This window comes from Trachypithecus francoisi, unplaced genomic scaffold, assembly GCF_009764315.1.
Source record: "Trachypithecus francoisi isolate TF-2019V2 unplaced genomic scaffold, Tfra_2.0 Lachesis_group20, whole genome shotgun sequence".
NCBI lineage: Eukaryota > Metazoa > Chordata > Mammalia > Primates > Cercopithecidae > Trachypithecus > Trachypithecus francoisi.
The window spans coordinates 26,831,935-26,851,839 of record NW_022681466.1 but is presented as its reverse complement, the minus strand read 5'-3'; the positions used below and the strand labels follow the sequence as shown (position 1 = coordinate 26,851,839).

Genomic DNA, 19,905 nt, shown 5'->3' with positions numbered 1-19,905 from the left:
TTTTTTATTTGTATTTTATTTTTTTAGAGACAGAGTCTTGCTCTGTCACCCAGGCTGGAATGCAGACACAATTAGCTCGCTGCAATCTCAAACTCCTGGGCTCAAGCAGTCCTCCAACCTCAGCTTCCTGAGTAGCTGGGAATACAGGTACATGGCACTTGGCTAATGTTTTTATTTTTGTAGAAATCGGGTCACACTATGTTGCCCAGGCTGGTCTTGAACTCCTGGTCTCAAGTGATCCTCCTCCCTTAGCCTCTTGAAACTCTGGGATTACAGGCATCAACCACTATGCCCAGCCCCTCTACACTTCCTTAAGAGCCACTGTAATTAGAGTATATTAAAATCAATTTTTCTTTGAAAATTTTATGAAACTTCTAATGGTAAATGAGAAGAATTTTAGAGTAGCACCCACTTTCTACTTGATAGGAAGCCCTATTATTTATCTTTGGTTATTGAGAACTATCCAACAAGCTAACTCAAGTAGTTATTGATTGAGCTGAATCCAATAACTCAAACATTATTATGGCAACATCTCCAAAATTACTACCATCTTCATCTGAAATGTACTTATACAAGAGGAGAAAAATAGAGCTTATCCTGCTCATTTTATTTCCAACAAAAATTGACTGAAGTGAAAAGGGCAAGTTGCCAGTCTGTTTCCCATTTCATGGGAAGGAAAATGAGAAACAGCCACCAGAAATTGCTATTTTATCACAAGAAAAGTTGAGTGAACACAGATGAAAAGAATATAAGTTTTTACTTTAATAGTTGATCGTTTAAAATATATTTAAGATTTCATTCTCATTCATTTAAAAATCTATTTTCCTAAAGAAATAATAATTTATGAAACATGAAAATGGAATATAATCTTATATGTAATATTTATGTTCTTCCACATCCCAAGAGGAAATTCTCAGTATAAGGTATTATTAACTCATACAAGTCTTAAAAGATTCATTAAGAGAAAGCATTTGAATGAATGAGATAAGAACCATTACTTAGTCATATGTTTATGTGACATTTACAGCAACCTTGATATTTTTCAATACCTGACAATGGCATGTTTATATTTTTGTAGGAAAAACTCTACTCTTACAAGCTTCTTTGATCTCAATTGTTGTTAACTCCGTCATAAAATTATGGCTACTCACAATATCTCCTGTCCTGCTGGGCAGGAGGCTCTTTTTGTTTTCATTAGTTTTCTTCTCTATCTAGTAGCAATCAGAGAACAGATTCAGAAATTTGAAGGTTTTCTGCTACGGTAACTCAACTCTGACTTTATTACATTCACACAATAGAATCAATGAGAAAAAAAATCTGTTGTTGAAGCAGGATACAATTCAGGAAATCTCATTTGCAGGAGAAGAAAATTAACTAGATCTCTATAGCAGGGTCTCATCTTCTGTACTGATTTGGAAATGGAATTCCTTTCAGAGCCCTCTAGTTGCAGTATTCCTCCCTTGCTGAACTTCCTCAATGCTCTGATTAAGTGGCATGTTATTTCACACAAGGATTTGATGTTTAATACTGTTAAGGTGTGTGTTCACGGTGGTTGGGTGGGACCAGGAGGATCTCTTTCCCCAAAAGTAGACTGCAATGCTGGTGAGTGCATACCCAGGACTGAACCTGTGGTCAGAGAATGGCCCTTTAAGGAGATGTGTGTAGAAGTATGGTCTTAAGGCACTTGATCTTGAGACATCTCAAACAAACATGGAAGATCCTACATGTGTCCCCTGACCATGAAGACAGTGGCCAGGAGTGGAAAGAGAAGGGGAAAGGGCCATGGGCTTCAGGGAAGGAAGACTCTTGTCCGAGACCTCTGACTTTTCATAGTGGATCTGTCTGCCACACCCATTATTTGTTAATTTTCCTAATAAATAAATAAGACCCATAACTCTATAATCTAGCATGTAGACATTGCTGAGAACTACAAAGAATCTTTCAAGTGCAAAATGAAGCTTAATACTTGTAATTTTAATGCTAATCATTGGAAAGGCAATGTAAAAAATAATCTCAGCAAATAGTTTTGAAACCTAACGTGTTACTTGCTAACTCCAAAATTATGCAAGCTGCGGTGAAAGCAGACTGTTGTGTGAATTAAAGCCTTTCTTTACACCTAAGAATCATTATGAAACTAAAATATTCTATACCGATCTATAACTGCTACCTGATAGTAGGGCAGTTGACTCACAGAGAAGAGCGAAGGGTTCCCATTGGTACAAAACTTCACTGGAAAGTGCTTAATGTAAAATAAACACACACCACCCAATCACACCCACACACATACACACCCACAAATGGTCAGGTAGAGTTGAAAGTGCGTTGGACAGAAAGAGCCAATCCAAGAAAAACATCTCCCACTAAAATGCATGGTTTTGACTAATACATTTGCCATCTATGTTTCAGCTGTTGCACTGTGTTACTTGGTCACAAAAGAAATAATGATGGGCATGGAAGGTTTCTAAAAACTAGTAATTAACTGGGAAGGCTGAAATTCTGACTCTGCCCCTGCTTTTGACTCTGTTTGAACTCGGACACATCACTTGACCTAATCTTAAGCCTCCATCTTTCCACATAAAAAAATAAGGGAGTTGGACTACATTAGGACGGAAAGTGTATTAATGTGTACCTACAATGTATTAGGAAACATTTATCATCAAATTCATTACAAAAAAATGGAAGAAAAAGTAGATTTATTTGAATAAACAAATAAACAAACTTATTCAATTCTTCAGCAATCTTTTACAGAATGCCTGCTATGTACTCATTGCAAATTAATCTTCCATTTTTAAGATCTTGAGTTAAGGAGGCTGGATATTTGAGAGAAATTAACTTAAATAAAAGAAGAAAAGTGTAGCATGGGTTTCACTAACTTTCAAAATGATTCCCAAAGCTTTAGCCCAAGTGCCACAATCTCAATGTGAACTATTTCATCAAATTCATTACCCATTTGCCAAAATACAAATAGCAAATAAGGTATAGCATTTTAATTCTTTGATGTTGGACACAAATTATAGTATGGGTGAGAAGAAAGCCTATTTTTAAAATATAATGAGCACTGGTAGCAATTAAACTATTATCTATTCTGATGTCAAAGAGAGGTAAATAATCTATTTTCTTAATAATGTATGTCATTTCAGCATCCTCACATTCTTTGTACAGAGAAATGAACTGCATCCACTCAAATACCTTAACATCTCCTCTTGATAGACTCATTTATAGAGAACAAGGTCTCATACCAATTCCTCAAATAACTCACGTGAACTCACTATTGAAAAATGTAAGGTACATTACCGTATAGATTGAAAAGCGGCAGCTTTTTTTTTCAATTACTTTATGAGAAGCTCCACTGATCTACACTTGGCTTTCTTCATGTGACCCATATCAATCTGCTTGCGATAGGTAGAATAATGACCTCCTAAAGATGTTAACATCCTAATCCCTGGAGCATGGGAATGTGTTACTTTACATGGCAAAAAAGATTTGACAGATGTTATTAAATTAAAGATCTTGAGATGGGGAGACTATCTTGAAATATCCAGCTGGGTCCAATGTAGTCATAGAATCCTTATAAGGAAAAGAGAGACTCTGGGGAGAAGATGTGAGGATGAAAGCAGAAAGTATAGTAAAATCATTTCTGGAAGACAGCCATGAGCCAAGGAATATAAACAGTATCCAGAAGACAGCAAAGGCAGGGAAAAGGTTCTCCCCTAAAGCCACCACAAAGAATCTGCCCTGCAGATTTGTTTCAGATTTCTGACCTTCAGAAGTCAAAGATACATTTTTGTTGTATCTTCTGGTTGGCGAATGCAACCGTGTGCCGAGAGGGTGGTACTTCCTAACTCCATGGGAGAAGCTCCTGGGCCCAGGGCCCTTCCGGACCTTGTCCTATCTACCTTGGTATCTTTTATGATAAACCAGTAAATTTCAGTATAAATAAATAGCATAATAAATAAATATATTTTGTTATTTTAAGTTACTAAGTATGTACTAATTTATTATAGCAGAAATAAGAAGTTAATACACAGCTTGACACCCCCAGTCTTCACACTGGATAGCAGATTACTAGTCCCCCTTTTGAAGTTCTTTCCTCCCTATTAACTGTTTTTTTTAAATATAATGGCCATACACTTTCTTCAGTGTTTTTATTTCCACCTGACCTTAGTCTACAATGAATATCTTTTAATTTTTTTTTTATTTTTAGTGTTTGTGTATATCTAATGGGTCTATATATTGAAAGAGTATATGAGGTATTTTGACAAAGGCATGCAATGTGTAAAACTCACATCAGAGTAAATGGGGCATAGGGTATCCATTACCTCAAGCATTTAACATTTACAAACATTCCAAGTATACTTTTTAAGTTATTTTTAAAAGTACGATAAATTATTGTTGACTGTAATCGCTCTGCGATGCTATCAAATATTAGATCTTATTTATTCTAAATTTATTGTTGTGCCCGTTAACCATCCCCACTTCCCTCACACCCCCAGTACTCTTCCCAGCCTCTAGCAACTATCATTGTATTCTCTATCTTCATAAGTTCAATTGTCCCAGCACTTTGGGAGGCCGAGACGGGTGGATCACGAGGTCAGGAGATCGAGACCATCCTGGCCAACACGGTGAAACCCCGTCTCTACTAAAAATACAAAAACTAGCCGGGCGAGATGGCGGGCGCCTGTAGTCCCAGCTACTCGGGAGGCCGAGGCAGGAGAAAGGCGTAAACCCGGGAGGCGGAGCTTGCAGTGAGCTGAGATCCGGCCACTGCACTCCAGTCCGGGCAACAGAGCGAGACTCCGCCTCAAAAAAAAAAAAAAAAAAAGTTCAATTGTCTTCAATTTTAGCTCCCACAAATTAGTGAGAACATGTAATATTTGTCTTTCTGTGCCTGACTTATTTCATTTAAAAAAAAAAAACCTATGGTTTTATCTATGTTATGTCAAATGACAAGATATCATATGTTTTATGGCTGAATAGTACTTACTGTATATATGTACCACACCTTCTTTATCCATTCTTATGTTAGGTTGCTTCCAAATCTTCAGTATGGTAAATAGTGTTGCTATAAATATGGGAGTGCAGAAACCTCTTCTATATACTGATTTCCTTTCTTTTGGGTATATTACCTTAAGAGTGGGATTGCTGGATCATAGTTATGTCACTGCAAAAGTAATTGCAGTTTTGCCGTTACTCTCAATGGCAATTACTTGCATAACTAAAAAAATTGTTAATTTTTTGAGGAACCTCCAAACTGTTCTCCATAGTTATTACACCAATTTACATTCCAAACAACAGGATATGAAGTTCTCTCTTCTTCATATCCTCACCAGTACTCGTTATTGCCTGTCTTTTGGATAAAAGCCATTTAACTGGGATGAGATGACATCTCATTGTATTTTTGATTTGCATTTCTCTGATGAACAATAATATTGAACATCTTTTCATATAGCCATTTGCCATTGGTATGTCTTCTTTAAAGAAATATCTATTTAGATCTTATGCCCATTTTAAAATCAGATTATTAAATTTTTTTCCATTGAGTTGTTTGAACTCCTTATATATTTTGGTTATTAATTCCTTGTCAGATAGATAGTTTGGAACCCCTACTAACTCTTGGGGAGTCCCTTCGCGGTTGACTCATCTGGTCATAATCCCTGTTATCACCAGTGTCTTTACCATCCCCCACCTCCGTTCTGCCACAGGTCTACCCTTTGTGTCGCTGTCCCTTCTACTCCGTGATTTGACGTACCACCAAGGTTGGTTTCTGCTTCTCCTACCATCTCCACATTGGTTTCAGAACTGTGGCAATTCCCCTCATCATTTTAGTCCATGTGTTTGCAGGAAATTTTTCCAAAATAAGTTACAATGTTTGTAAATAGTTATCCGAAGAGCTGGTAGAAAGGAATAACATTGAGGCTAACTTGTCACTGGTCACCAGATGTGATTACTCTCAGATCAGAGTTACATTGCCAATTTTATTAGGTCACTTCAGTGTACCTTTCTGTCTTATAAAGCCTTCCTCCCTGCCTAGCTCACAGCCCACAACCCAATGACAGTAGTCAGCTTTCCCAGCACCATTTCACATGTCCGCAAGTGTACATAGACACTTCAACCTATCTTCCTTGCTCAATGAACAAAGCATTTGTTGCTCAGCCACAGTCTAAGGCTCATCTTTTGAGTCTTTATTTCTATCCCAAGATCTGCCTCTCTCCAAGTCTGGCAAACCTGGGTATTTTCCACTGCCTCCAAAGGAAATCTGCCCAGTTAATAACAGGGAATTTTACCCTGTGGTACCAACAGGACAATTACTTTATAATATAATAATCCAATACCTGTAAAGCAGATAAAGATATAGCTACAACATCAGAGCTATTTGTTTTACACCAGAGCTTACAAATCGCAGAGAAATACAACTCTTTTAATATTTCTCAAAGTTTAAGTAATTAATAGTAAGTAACATTTTGTACAGAAAAACAACAGTTTAGTAATGTTGAGTTTTTCTAAGCCTAGTCCAGCCACACTTTTAAAAATATCTATTAATCATTACAGTTTCTGCCTTACATTTTCAAAAAAACTAATTCATTCATTTGGCTGGATTATTATCAGGTATAACTGACCTAAAACAAACTGCATGTGTTTAAAATGTATATTTTGATAATTTCTGACATATGTGTATACCTATAAGCCATCAACATAATTAAGATAATTAATATAGCCATTAACCCAAAAAGTTTCTTATGCTGTTTGCAGTCTCTCCCTCCCATTCCTCCCCATTTTCTGGCCTGCCTCCCCAGGCAACCACTATTCTGCTTTCTGTCAGTAAAGATTAGCCTACATTTTCTAAAATCTCATATAAGTGGAATTATACTATATGCACTCTATTTTATCTAAATTGTTTTACTCAATGTAGTAATTGTGAGATTAACTCATATTGTTCCATGTTACAATAGTTCATTACTTTTGTATTGCTGCATAATTATTTCACAATTCAATTGTCTATTGATTTGTTGATGAGCATATGGGTTGTTTTTAGTTATATCTATTACAAATGAAGAACTACGAACATTTGAGTAAAAGTATTGTATAAACATTAGCTTTTCTTTCTCTAGGATAAATATCTATAAGCAAAATGGCGAGGTCATGTGCTTTATATATATTAATATTTAATTTTTAAGAAACTGCCAGGCCAGGTGCAGTGGCTCACACCTGTAATCCCAGCACTTTGGGAGGCCAAGGCAGGAGGCTCACGAGGTCAGGAGATCGAGACCATCCTGGCTAACACGGTGAAACCCCGTCTCTACTGAAAATACAAAAAAAAAAAAATTAGCCAGGCGCAGTGGCAGGCACCTGTTGTCCCAGCTACTTGGGAGGCTGAGGCAGGAGAATGGCATGAACCCGGGAGGTGGAGCTCGTAGTGAGCCAAGATGCGCCACTGCACTCCACCAGCCTGGGTGACAGAGTGAGACTCTGTCAAAAAAAAAAAAAGAGAGGCCGGGCGCGGTGGCTCAAGCCTGTAACCCCAGCACTTTGGGAGGCCGAGGCGGGCGGATCACAAGGTCAGGAGATCGAGACCATCCTGGCTAACACAGTGAAACCCCGTCTCTACTAAAAAAAAAAAAGTACAAAAAACTAGCCGGGCGAGGTGGTGGGCGCCTGTAGTCCCAGCTACTCGGGAGGCTGAGGCACGAGAATGGCGTGAACCCGGGAGGCGGAGCTTGCAGTGAGCTGAGATCCGGCCACTGCACTCCAGCTTGGGCGACAGAGCGAGACTCCGTCTCAAAAAAAAAAAAAAGAGAGAAACTCCCAAACATTTCTCTAAAGTCGTTGCATAATTTTACCTTTTCACCAGCAATGTACGAGAGTTCCAGTTTCTCCATGTTCTCACCAACACTTGGTATTGTTTTTTATTTTGCTTTGTTTTGTTTTTAGTTTTAGCCAAACTAATAAATGTATACTGCTATCTCATTGGAGTTTTAATTTTTATTTTCCTAATGACTAATAATGTTGAGCATTTTTCTATATTCTTAATTTCCATTACTATATCTTTATAGTAAAGTGTCTATTCAAATCATTTGCCCATTTTGAAATTTTTGTTTTAATAAATTGAGTTTTCAGAATTATTTACCTATTTTGCTTACAAGTCATTTGTGCCACATATAATTTTCCAATATTTTCTCTCAGACTGTGACTTTTAAAAATTATTTAAAATTGTCTTTTGAAGAAGATTAGTTCTTAATTCCAACAAAGTTTAACTAGTCATGATGTTGGTGTCATATATAGAAAATCTGTCTAACCCAAACTACAAAGATTTTCTTTTTTCTTAGTAGTTTTAAAGGCTTAGGTTTTACATTTAGGTTTATAATCCATTTTGAGTTAATCTTTTTTTTATATAGGGTAAGGTGTGGACTGTAGTTCATCTTTATTTTTTCTCAAAAATAGACACCCAAATATTGAAAATGCAATTTTTTAAAAAGACTATTCTTCCTCCAAGGAAATGAGTGTGCACCTTTGTTGAAAATCAACTTAATCAATATATGTCAGTCTATTTTTAGACTCTCTCTGTTGTATTGATTTGTTTATATTGATGCCAGTACTACATTGTCTTGATTACTATAGCTTTACAAGCCTTGAAGTCACATAATTTAAATATTCCAGCTTTGTTTTTCTTTTTCCAAAGTGTTTTGGCTATTTTAGTTCCTTAGTATTTTTATATGGATTTTAGAAACAGCTTGACAATGTCTATTTAAAAATTTGCTGGGATTTTTATTGGGATTATATTGACTCTATAGACCAGTTTGGGGAAAATTGGTATTTTAACAATATTGAGCTTTCTCATTCGTAAATATGGTGTATCTTTCCATTTATTTTGGTAATTTTATCTTTTTGGTAGAAGTTAGGGGTAGCTTCATCACTAACTTCTCTTTCCCTCTGATGTCTAAGCAATTAAAAATAGAAACATTTTCTAAATGAGAATGGGACTGTCCTTAGATAGAGCTTGATGTGTTTCAAAATGGCATTTTCCAACTATTCACCCCAAAATTCAAAACTAGAAAATCACTTGTAAGGATGGTTGGGTCTACAAAGAAGGCTCTAAATATGCTTTCCTAGCTGCATACATGGTTGTGACTGGCCCCGGAAAGCTAAGTACTGCAAGAAAGCAGAGATCTTACTAGCTCTGCTCTTTAAGAGTGGCATAGAAAATAAATATGCATAGGTACACACACTAAAATTGTGAGCTCAGTGTGCCTGAGGGCAGCTTTACCAAGAGAACAGAGAGGTGGGAAAAGTGATAGTTTTCCTTTGTCTTCTAGTACAGTGTGCTTGGCCTCTGATAAATGCACCCTAATGAAAGTCAAACTCTTACCAAGTTTACCGTCAGATGAGTCATCCCTTCTTCTATGGTGTTGGTACAGGAAGAACCCAAAGGAATTTAATATTATCCTCTCTTGGAAAATGGAAATATAATTTCTTGCTTTCTACAGGACAATTGGTATCTCTCACACTTGGGTGGGCTTGGCCAAGACTCTCTTAAATGTGTAAGATACTTGCACTTAATTTGTAGTGCAGAAATGTAGAGGAGTAAGAAAGGAACAAAAGATAAAGGCGGATATGATGTGGAGAGATTCTTTGTAGTTATTTAGATAAACAAATAAGCACATTAAAATACGAAAAGGGCTAAGAATATTTTCTAGCTTCATGGACTTTTTTCCCCACATTTCTTTGGTTTGTTTTGTGGACTAAAAAAACAACAAAAAGGGGAGGCAGAATTTACTTAAATGTAAAGGCTTCTACTTAATGCATTTTTTAATGAGTTATTTTCTGTATTAAGATGGTGAATTTCTCAGAAAAACATATAGCAACCTACTCTAGAAATGTGGTAGCCTAGAAATGACTCAAGAATGTATGGCTCTTTCTTCTAGCAATTGCTAGTACGGAATCAATATGCGGGGGACTCTTGTGTTCATTGCTGTATTCCAAGTGCCAAAACCAGAACTGACATCTAGCAGGGGCCAAAATTCTGTCATTAGAAACACTTTTGATTAATTCTGATTCCCAGTAACCTTTTCCTTCTCCCAACTAATGTAGTCGGGTTCTAAATTGCATTGTCTACCATTAAATTTTCATATCACCTTTGATTACCTTCTAGCTGTCATGTGTGTACTTCTGCTCTCTTTAAGTGCAAAATGACCTCCCCAAGATGATATTTTTCATTTTACAGAGCATATAAAAAAGTGGTGTGACATGATTTCTGAGTTTAGACTTTCCAGCTATGGTCTCTACACTACTGATTAGTAGTTGTGGAACCTTGGGCAAATAACTACCCCGGTATTGTTTTATTGTCAGTAAAATAGAAGTAATAATGACATTTATCTCATGGTCACATTATGATGATTAAATGAGATAATTTATGTAAGGGATTCATAATGCTTCACACATAATCTTCACACATAACAATCAATACATATAATGCTTCACACATAACAATCAATACATTCAAACTTGTTTTTTTAACTAACAAATATTCTCATATGAGTTGTCTTTTTAAAAACTGAAAGCACTTAGTGGCTTCAAAATGGAATTTTCTTTGGGAATGCTGGAGGTGAGTATGCAGACTGAAAGGGTGGAAATAAAGTATTGTTTTACTAGCATTGGCTCTTAAAGCAGAATATAGAAGGATATATGGTCTGCAGATTTTTTGAAAGCAAGGATAATGCATTTTCAATTACAAAGCCCAAGCATCTTGCCACAGTGTTTGACACATATAAGCCACTTAATAGTTGCAGAATTCATTAGTAAATGAGTGGGTAGTGACGTAAAAATTGAGGCACCTTGCTTCTGCTTCCAGAGAGAGCTCTTCTGCCAGCATTGTTTCCCCACCCAAGCACAGACGGTAGGTCGCTGTCCACGGTTCTGAACTCTCTCCAGGATGGAATCTGCTCACCTTTGTCAGACTACTTTTTTTCCTCCCGCTCTCCAAAAAAAAGGAAAGAAAGAAAAAACAATAATAATTAATAATAGTTCTTCATTCTTCATGCAGTCTACTTTCAAGGCACGGAGACAAACGCCCCCATATGTTTCCCAAATGGGCTAATTCTCACTGTCCGGAATTCTTTTAGTGTTCTGAAGTTTCATTCTTTTCCCCGCTGAGCCTGGAAGCTCTCTACGTACGAATGCTGGATTTATTTCATCTGGGCCTAGATTTTTAATGTGTTGATCACCTAGAGTCCTTGGCCTTTGTTTCACAGAACAGATCTCACGGCCACATATCCTTTAAGAGTAGGCAGGTCTGCCGGCGGTTCCTTTTTCGAATCCCTAGAGTCGGTGGGACTGCGTAGCTCTGGCTCCCGCAGCCGCCCGGCCCAGACAGCTCAGAAAGCTGCTGATGTGCTGTGCGCTCTCTCTTGTTCCTCCGTCTTCTCCCCGCCACTCAGCAAAAAGACCCACCAGACTCCTGGGCAGTTGGAGTCCCTTCAAGAATCCTGGGAGCACTGTAATGTAACTCCTTTAGCTCCCACTCCGCACCCTCGGATGCCGCACAGTCTGGGGGCTGGGATCAACACAGGAAGATTCACTAGATTGACTGTGCGGATGAACGGCACCCTTTCCTTCCCCTCCTCCATCTCCACTTATCTACCCTTTGTGCAGTTCTTCGACCGAGGTTTATACTGAAATAGCTTCTAAACATCAAAAATTAAAAGTGGATAAAAAATCCCCGCGGGGTATGTGTGTATTTATGTTTGTTATGTGTGTGTTCATCCGCGTTTGTGCAAAATCTCCTAACGTCACTAGTTCCCAATCGGGACAAGCGCGCCGAGAAATCCTGGATCTTCCCAGGGATTCCCTCTACGCTCCCTCCTCTTCGTCAGTAACCCCAAAGAGGTAGGTTTGAGCTTTCGCAAATCACCACTGCAGCGATGGAAGCGAACAAATCTGTTGAGATTTTGTCTTTCCCCTTTCGTTTCCAGCCCTCCTAGGCAAACAGTCCTGAGCACAGGGTTTTCTTCAATTCTCCCGCATCCACACTGCAACCAGGTGCAAGTCTTTCCTAGGCTATAGACAGCCCGCCTCCCCAAGAGACCTTCTGCGGACTGGCTGCCCCTGGCCTCGGCCTGGGTGGGCGGGTGGTGCTCGCGCCGCCCCTACCTTCCCCTGGGGCCCTGGAGCGCCGCGCGCTGGGTGTGCGTGTGTGCGCGCGCGCGGGTTTGGTGGGGAAATCTCCTTCAGTGGAAGCTGCTGAGTGTCGTTGGCGGAAAGTATCCTGGAGCCCAGCAAAAGCCTCCAAAGCACTAGAGCTTCCCTAAAGAAAAGCAGAATAAAAGAAAGACAAGAAGGGAACCCCGTTCCTCTAAAGCTCGGGTTTCCAATAGTCCCGAATCCTCCTGGAGTTGGGCGAAGGCACAGTTGGCAGCAGCTGCTGCTGGCACCCGGACTTGGAAAGGCGGTGTTCCCCCCTTTCGGGAGGAGGGAGGCAGGGACTTGCAGGCAAGAGTTGCACCTGGTCTAGGGACCTGCAGAGAAAAGAACTCCGGGGTAAGTAGTGTTCTGGCACTGGTGCGGAAAGGGGGAAAGGGTGGGGGGCATGAAAGGGACGAAATGGAGAGGGCAGGCAATGAATTATGCAAAAAAAAAAAAAAAAAAAATCTCCAATATTTCGCAGCGGAGGGAGAGCACAGCACAGCACTCCCAGGATGAGTCCTGCCTGGGTCTCCCGCGCCGAACCCGCAGCACGAAGTTCTTTTTAAGAAGAGAAACTCGAAAATCCTGGAGGGTAACAGGGGCAGCCAGGGCGGTGCGGAGTGCGGAGGCGGCTGCCAGGGACTGGGGCCGAGGCGGCGGCCAAGGTGGCCTGAAGCTGTAACACCCAGCCTCCTCCTCCTCCTCATGGCCGAGCTCAGCCGCACCTCCCCGCCCGGGCCTCCTGCCTCCGCCCCCGGGTGCCGGGCTGCGGAGCTAACGCTGGGACTCCCGGCGGCGGCGGGGACGCTCACCTGGCCGAGCCTCCTTCTCCTCCTCCCGCCCCTACCTGCCCTCCTCCTCTCTGAGTCGGGAAGCGTCGGGATCCGTAGGCGAGGAAATAACGACCCCTGCAGTTGCATTGCGGAAAATCTCGGCAGCGGCGCTAGTTGCGGGCGATGGAAGCCAGGCAACTGGGGGTTCTGGGGAGTCCAGGAAAATAGCAAAGAAGCAGGAAGCGCGCGCGCGACCTGGAGAGTCCGTGGGCCCCCACCGCGCCCCAGTCCCCGGGGCCCAGCCCTTCCCCTTGGCGCCCTGGACGCACGGCCGGAACCCGGCTGAGAGGCGAAAGGCTGCGCGCGGACTTGGGGAGCAGGGAGGGTCGGCGGAGGCTGCCGGCGGCTGGCGGTTTCGGGCAATAATCCCTGCCTCTCTTTCTCTGTGTGTCTGCTCCTTCCCCGCCCCCCCGGAAGCAGGAGAAGAACGGCCCCGGAGCGCAGCAGCCACCCTCCGACCATGCCCCGGTGAGGGGGGCGGACTTCGAGGGCAACTTGCCGCGGACTGCCTGGGCTTAGCCAGCGAGCTACGCGCTCCCGGGAGCCCGGAATTGCACTGCGCGGCCCGGCGGGGGGCTATCGTCTATGTCTTCTTGGGGCGCCAGGCGAATCGGGGTCTCGTTTTTGCTGGAAGAGCCCAGTGTTGGTGGCTTCAGGTGGCTGCCGCCGCCGCCGCCGCCGCCGCCGCGGCTAGTGCGGTTTCCGCTGCTGCTGCGAAGAGAAGAGACACGCAAGCGGGGAGACCTCCGAGGCAGCGAGGCATCGGACATGTGTCAGCACATCTGGGGCGCACATCCGTCGAGCCCGAGGGGAGATTTGCCGGAACAATTCAAACTGCGATATTGATCTTGGGGGTGACTGTCCCTGGCCGGCTGTCGGGTGGGAGTGCGAGTGTGCACTCGCTCGGAAGTGTGTGCGCGTGTGTATGTGTGTGTGCCGTGTCGGGCTCCCCCCTGCCCCCCCTGTTTTCCCGTCGAGTGATGCACTTGGAATGAGAATCAGAGGATGGAAATAGTCTGGGAGGTGCTTTTTCTTCTTCAAGCCAATTTCATCGTCTGCATATCAGGTACGGGACGCGCCGAAGTCACTGGCTGATTTGGGTTATGTTGTGATGTTTGGGGTGTATGGGGTTTTATTGTATGTAGCCACGGGGCGGAGAGGGGGGTGGCGAGACCCTTTCAGTTCTGCGGGTTTGCCGCCTTCAGAATCAAAATCCTTCTCAGCCCAAGGGTGTCTGAACGTGTGTAGGGGGGGTGTAGGGGGACGGGGAGGGTGGTTAGGATCTGTGTGCAGTCCTGGAAGGGTGAAGGAAAAAGTGGTGGGGGATGAGAAAGAAGAGGCAGATGGGTGTTGATTTTCAACTGCTTTCCTGGCTGAGAACTCTGGCGCTGAAATCCGAGCCTTGGCAACCACCACCCCCATCCCCTGGCTTTCAAAGTTCCCAAACTCGGTGGTTCCTGGCTGGCAAAATGGACGCGGGGCCCTGCCCGGGTATCTAAATACTTTCAAGAGACTGCGGGAGGATGCAGGACTGGAGAGTACCAGCAGGGATCAGATATGTCCTCCATGCCTTCCCCAAACACATCAGGACTGATTGCGATGCTTTGAAACCTGCTGGCACACCCTCCTCTACCCCTCAATTTTCTTTTTAAAGCACTACAGTGTCACAAATACATCATGGTGTTTTTTAATTCCCAATAGCAAGGATGTTCTGGCTCAGACCTCTCAGTCTACTTGGGCCTGTCTGTGCTTTTAAGAGCAAACAGGATTTCAGGGTGTTGAGGTGAAGGAGGTAGGGCTTATGGACACCTGTGCCTGAGTGTGTTAGGACGGGTTCTGGTTTTTGAGCAGTGTCTTTGTTGGTGCAGGGAATTGGGGATGGGAGGAAGCTGGGAGGGAAAGGGGAAAGCCCCTGGACCAGCAGTATTCCCCAGTTCAGTGGCTCCTCCCATTGAAGGCACCCACCCCATTTCCCTTCACACCTGCCACTTGATCACCCAAGGAAAAGCCCATTTGTAGTGCTCCCTTCTGCCTGCATTCCTTCTGCAGAACTGAGGACTCGGCCAACTTCCCATGAAGTCATCAGAAGAGGAGAGCAGGATATTGCCCCTTTGAGCAGCCACATTTAAGCAGCATTGGGGTGGAGAGACATGTTTCCTGCCTCTTCCTTCAACCCTGTCAATCCCCTCCCCTTAAGCCAGACCTGATTCTTGATAGGAGAAAACAACCCTAGTTCTGCCCTCGCCCTGGACTCTGTTCCAAATCCCAGTCTCGCTTCCAATTTTCTCCTCATAGGGAAGAAATGGGACTCTGTTATCCGAAACCATTCTGTGTGGGACTTGGCTATCCTATTAAGAAATTTGTCTCTGTGATACATCAGTGAGATGTGTTGTGTACCTGGCAGACAAGAAAATGTGCCCTGGGGTCACCCCAACTCCTCTAGTGGGACTTCTATTATTCCATTCTGCATCTAGGAGTAAAAATTCTCAAGTGACTTGTAAAGGTTTGTATCAGTCATATGTCCAGATATGAACTGGGTGGCATCTCACAAGGCCATATTTTACATCTTTCTCTTCTACATGTCTATTTCAAACTCTCTCTCTTGTTCCAGAATATTTGACTAGTTATAAAATAGCCTTTCCTTACTTCTCCCCAGTATCATTAATAATTTTCAAATCAGACAAGGCATCTGAGTACCTGTAAGATTTATAAAGGGTTAACATTGATTAAGGCTCTGGATTTCCTCCAGCATCCTCTTTGTCCCCAGCCCTTACCCTGAGTTTGGCCAGGCAATCACCGAGGGGAACAGGCTGAGAAAGGGTCTGATTTTAGCCTCCAAAAAAAGCATTAGTGGGATACCTGTCACAGCTATATTTGATTTGGTGTATCAGCAACTAAATTATTCAAATGGAAGCATTAGGAGGGGGGTTATTTCCAACCCAGGAGGAGTGCTATGGAGTACATGGCCTTTCACATGTATTTACTAAATAATCATTATTGCTATGTAATGAGAGGATAAAAGTGTAAGCAAAATTGCTAGTTATTAGCTAAACACAGAAAACTAGGTTAGCGTTCCAAATGCCTAGTTAGGATCTGCATTAATTTGCACTTTATGAAGACATTTAGGCAGGGATGTAACATCATATACTCTTTATTTTACACATCCATAAACAACTTTAAAAGGCCATTTATTCTCCATGGTCAGTGTGGCCTCATCCTCCTTTAAGCAGAGCCACTCATTTAATAATGCCCATGTATGTGAGAATTATTATTAGTAATATGATTGTGACTCACAATTGCTACAGTTTGGGAGACTCAGACTCCATTCTTTTTCCATCTGGCAGCCTTAGGATGTATAGGAAATGCAATGCACTAAGGTTGAATAATTGTGGCTTTGAGAGAGTTTAGTGGATCTTTCTTTTCTGTCTCCATGATTTGCAGTTTTAATTTACTCATGACTGAGCTCTACTGAAATGAACATAACCCTGTGATCATAGAATCTACTAAATCTTAAATTAAAAAAATTAAAAACAAAGCACCTCTTTAGCATCTTGGAATGAATTTTCCTGACCACTAAATGGGTGCCAATCCTTACAGAGTTACCAGACATTGATACTTGAAGCATTGATAGAGTTGGCTCCATTACTGAGAAACACCAGGCTGGAAAAGGCTAGTAGAAGTCTGCAGTCTAAACACTTTACAGAAGGAAAATGTTGGTAGTAGTAGTTTTGTCATATGGAATATATATTGACTGAATTTCATTTGGTGGCATTTGCTTTCAGGAACACACTGGTGCTTTGTAGCTTAGTGTTTTGTTAACCAAAGGTTCCAACACTTCCTCTAACCCACCCCCAAATTTCTCCATGGGCCTATTTGGATATGTTGCTTAAAGTACAGACACCCGGGCTTGGCATGTCTGATGGTTCTGCACTAATAATTTGGTTTTGATGAAACTATTGGAAAATGGGACTGTTTGGCCAGGCTTAGCGAGATGCTGGGTCAGTAGCATGTATGTCTTTTATTTGCGAGATCACATCAGCTTTGGCTACTTAATGCAACACAGCTAGGCTAAAGGGCATGATTTGGGAGTTCTTCTGGCTTTCCATTAAACTCAGATCTCACTTTGCTGAAAATGTAAGGCATCCAGGGTGTATGAAGAGATCAGAGAGTTAAAGAGAGAGAACCAGAATGATTTTTCTGTGTACTGCAAGAGCACCATTCCCTTCCTACCAAAGCAGCGCAGGTCAGCAAGAATGTATGCTTAGCAGCATGAGGAGAGAATTTCCTGGTCAGACAAGAGCTGCCTAATTTAGTTTATACAATGCATCCTACTTCCTCCTTATGTAACTTTACTTCTTTGTCAGTTTATTCATAATAATAACATCAATAACCATTTGAATTATGTGGCATTTTCACACATTTTACATATATTGCACGTATTTAATTCATCTATTCTTAGAATTTGTGGGACAATCTTATAGCTATAACAACCAAAGCCCACAGAGCTTCAGCCTAGAGGTTTCACATCCAGATCTACCTGAGTCAAAATTCAGTATATCATTTATGTTTTGGTTCAAGATTCCTTTCAAATATTTTTATTTAATTTTTTTATATTGATGTCTCTGAAAGAATAAATTGGGTTAAATGAATGTAAGTCTTAGAGAATTTGGTAGTAAAAGTTTAAGATGATTACAGTTTAGAGCTAGAATTAAGGTAGCATTTGAGTTGTACATTACTCTGTCAATCAAACAGATGAGGCTATTACCCAAATGCCTCTAGCATCTTAGGATCAGCAATCTCTATAAGCAAGGAATATTTCCTACATTGTTTTCCTAATCTTAACATTAAAATAGCATAACTTCAGTTTTCTTATGTGTAGAAAAGAGATAATAGTACACATACCACATGTTTGTTCTATCAACTAAATGAGATATTGTGCCCAAGATTTTCACACAGCACAGTTTCTATCACATAGTAAGCATGCAATAATGTCATTATTTCCTACAAATCTGACATTGTATAGGCTTGGTTCATGGTGGAGTAGAGCTTTTACCTTGTTCCATATCAACTTGTTTAAAAGCAAAAAGAAAACCATCATCAGCAAGCACATCTATAACATTGAGCACGAATCTTATTTTCCAGGAAGCCTTGGCTAAACAATTTTGAAAAGTCTCTTAATTTTCTTTCCCATACAAATTAGACTGGTAGCATTAAGCTTTGGTGCAGAGTCATGAGCGTAACTCACTTTATCCCTGTGAGTCCAATATGGAGTTGAGGCTTGGAAAGTTTAGTAAACTACCTGGAAACCGTGTAGTACTTATTACCCAGGGGATTCACAGAATTTTTCTTTCCATTGCATATTATAATGCAGTATATACCCAATTTTAAAGTGCCTCAAAAATGGCAAACTATATATGCTTTAGATATGGCTCGAAATAGAATGTCCCCCAATAAAAAGTCCCACCCTTACAATGACTACTTATCTGATGATCTCCTTAGCAATGTGGCTTCTTTAAATCCAGTTTCCCATGTGATGTCATATAGCCCAGTTACTGACAGACAACCACCATCATAGATAAAACTCTCCAGATAGTGAGTCAAGAAAGTCTTTTGGAGTTGTATAAAATCTCAAGGGCAAAAATAAATGTCAATGTGGACTGCCAGTCCCTTGGCTGGGGAGAGGGGTTTGATTACCATTCCAAGTCAGTAACTAACATCTCAATTTATCACCTTAATTAAGCATTATATACTTGGGCCTAAGGGTTAGGTCAAAAAGAGATCCAAGTATCATAAATGTGTATGATACCGAGTCATTATAGAAAGAGTATGGAAATCAGAAGACTTTTCCTTCAATACAACTCCACCTTCATTACCTTTATAACTTTGGGCAGTTTTCTTGACCTCTCAGAATCTCAGTCCTCAGCCATAAAATAAAAATTATATTTGCTTTGCCCATTTCAAAGCCTTGCTGAGGGAAATTTCAGAGAGTTATTCTTGAATAAACATGTTTTGCATTATGCAAGTGTAAAGCATCTGTTTTACGCTATATATGCTTTACACCATATATGATCCATACTTAAGATACAGTTATAGAAGCAAAGTTGAGATACATACACACAGTTTATAATGATATAATATAATATGAGTAATGTTTATTTGTTAAGATATTATTATAAATGCAAAGTTGTAATGCTAAAATGCATTGTGATATAAAGGAATAAGAAAAATGGCTAATTGTTTAATAATTGGCATAAATTGTATAGAAGGGAGAAGTCTAGACATGAAAGAAAAGGAGTATATTAGATTGATTTTGGAGATTTTGATGAAAGAGACAGAGGGGACCTCATCATCAAAAAGGAGGAATAGAAACAAGAGGATGTACACTAAAGAATGTCCCAGCTGAAACAAAAGATTCACTTTGGGAGATACTGGAAAGCTGGGATGAGCCCACTTAGGGAGCTATTGAATTGAGAGAATATGAAGTATCCTGATATGGTTATTCGCTTTGTGACTTTTGTTTTTTTATTATGGATCTTTGCATCAATTCAATGGATTCTTGGTTAAAATTCGTTTGAAATTCTAACATTTCTTTGGATTTTAAATTTCTGTTGCATGTCTACAACTAGCACTGTACTTTACAGAGTTTGTAGCCTGTTTGAGTTTGTAGACAGTTGAGTTGGAGTTCTTGTGTAGGGGGTGAACTGGAGGGGACTGGAGGTAGGGTCTCAGCTTGCTCATCTGTAAAACAGATACTTACCTCTCAAGGTTGTTGTTCCTATAAGGTAATTATAAGGATAACAAAACACCATTTGTGAAATGGCTAATGTGGTATCTGGAATACAGCAGCCATTAGCCAATGTATACACATCACATGAGAGCAAGCCTGGGTTTTAGA

The 19,905-nt window shown here is 41.0% G+C and overlaps 1 protein-coding gene across 2 annotated transcripts in view; it reads left to right on the top strand.

Annotated features, from left to right (window-relative positions):
* Nucleotides 1–11,858: 11,858 nt before the first annotated feature.
* The window catches only part of CA10 (carbonic anhydrase 10), a 550,367-nt gene continuing 542,320 nt past the window's right edge, over nt 11,859–19,905 (top strand). The window contains exons 1-2 of one of the 2 annotated variants that reach the window (XM_033183553.1): nt 11,859–12,531; nt 13,431–14,076. In XM_033183553.1, coding sequence (XP_033039444.1) covers nt 14,016–14,076 — 61 coding nt within the window. In that variant the 5' untranslated portion in view covers nt 11,859–12,531; nt 13,431–14,015. Of the gene's footprint in view, nt 12,532–13,080; nt 14,077–19,905 lie in introns of those variants that run through there. The other variant, XM_033183554.1, reaches the window with a different exon arrangement.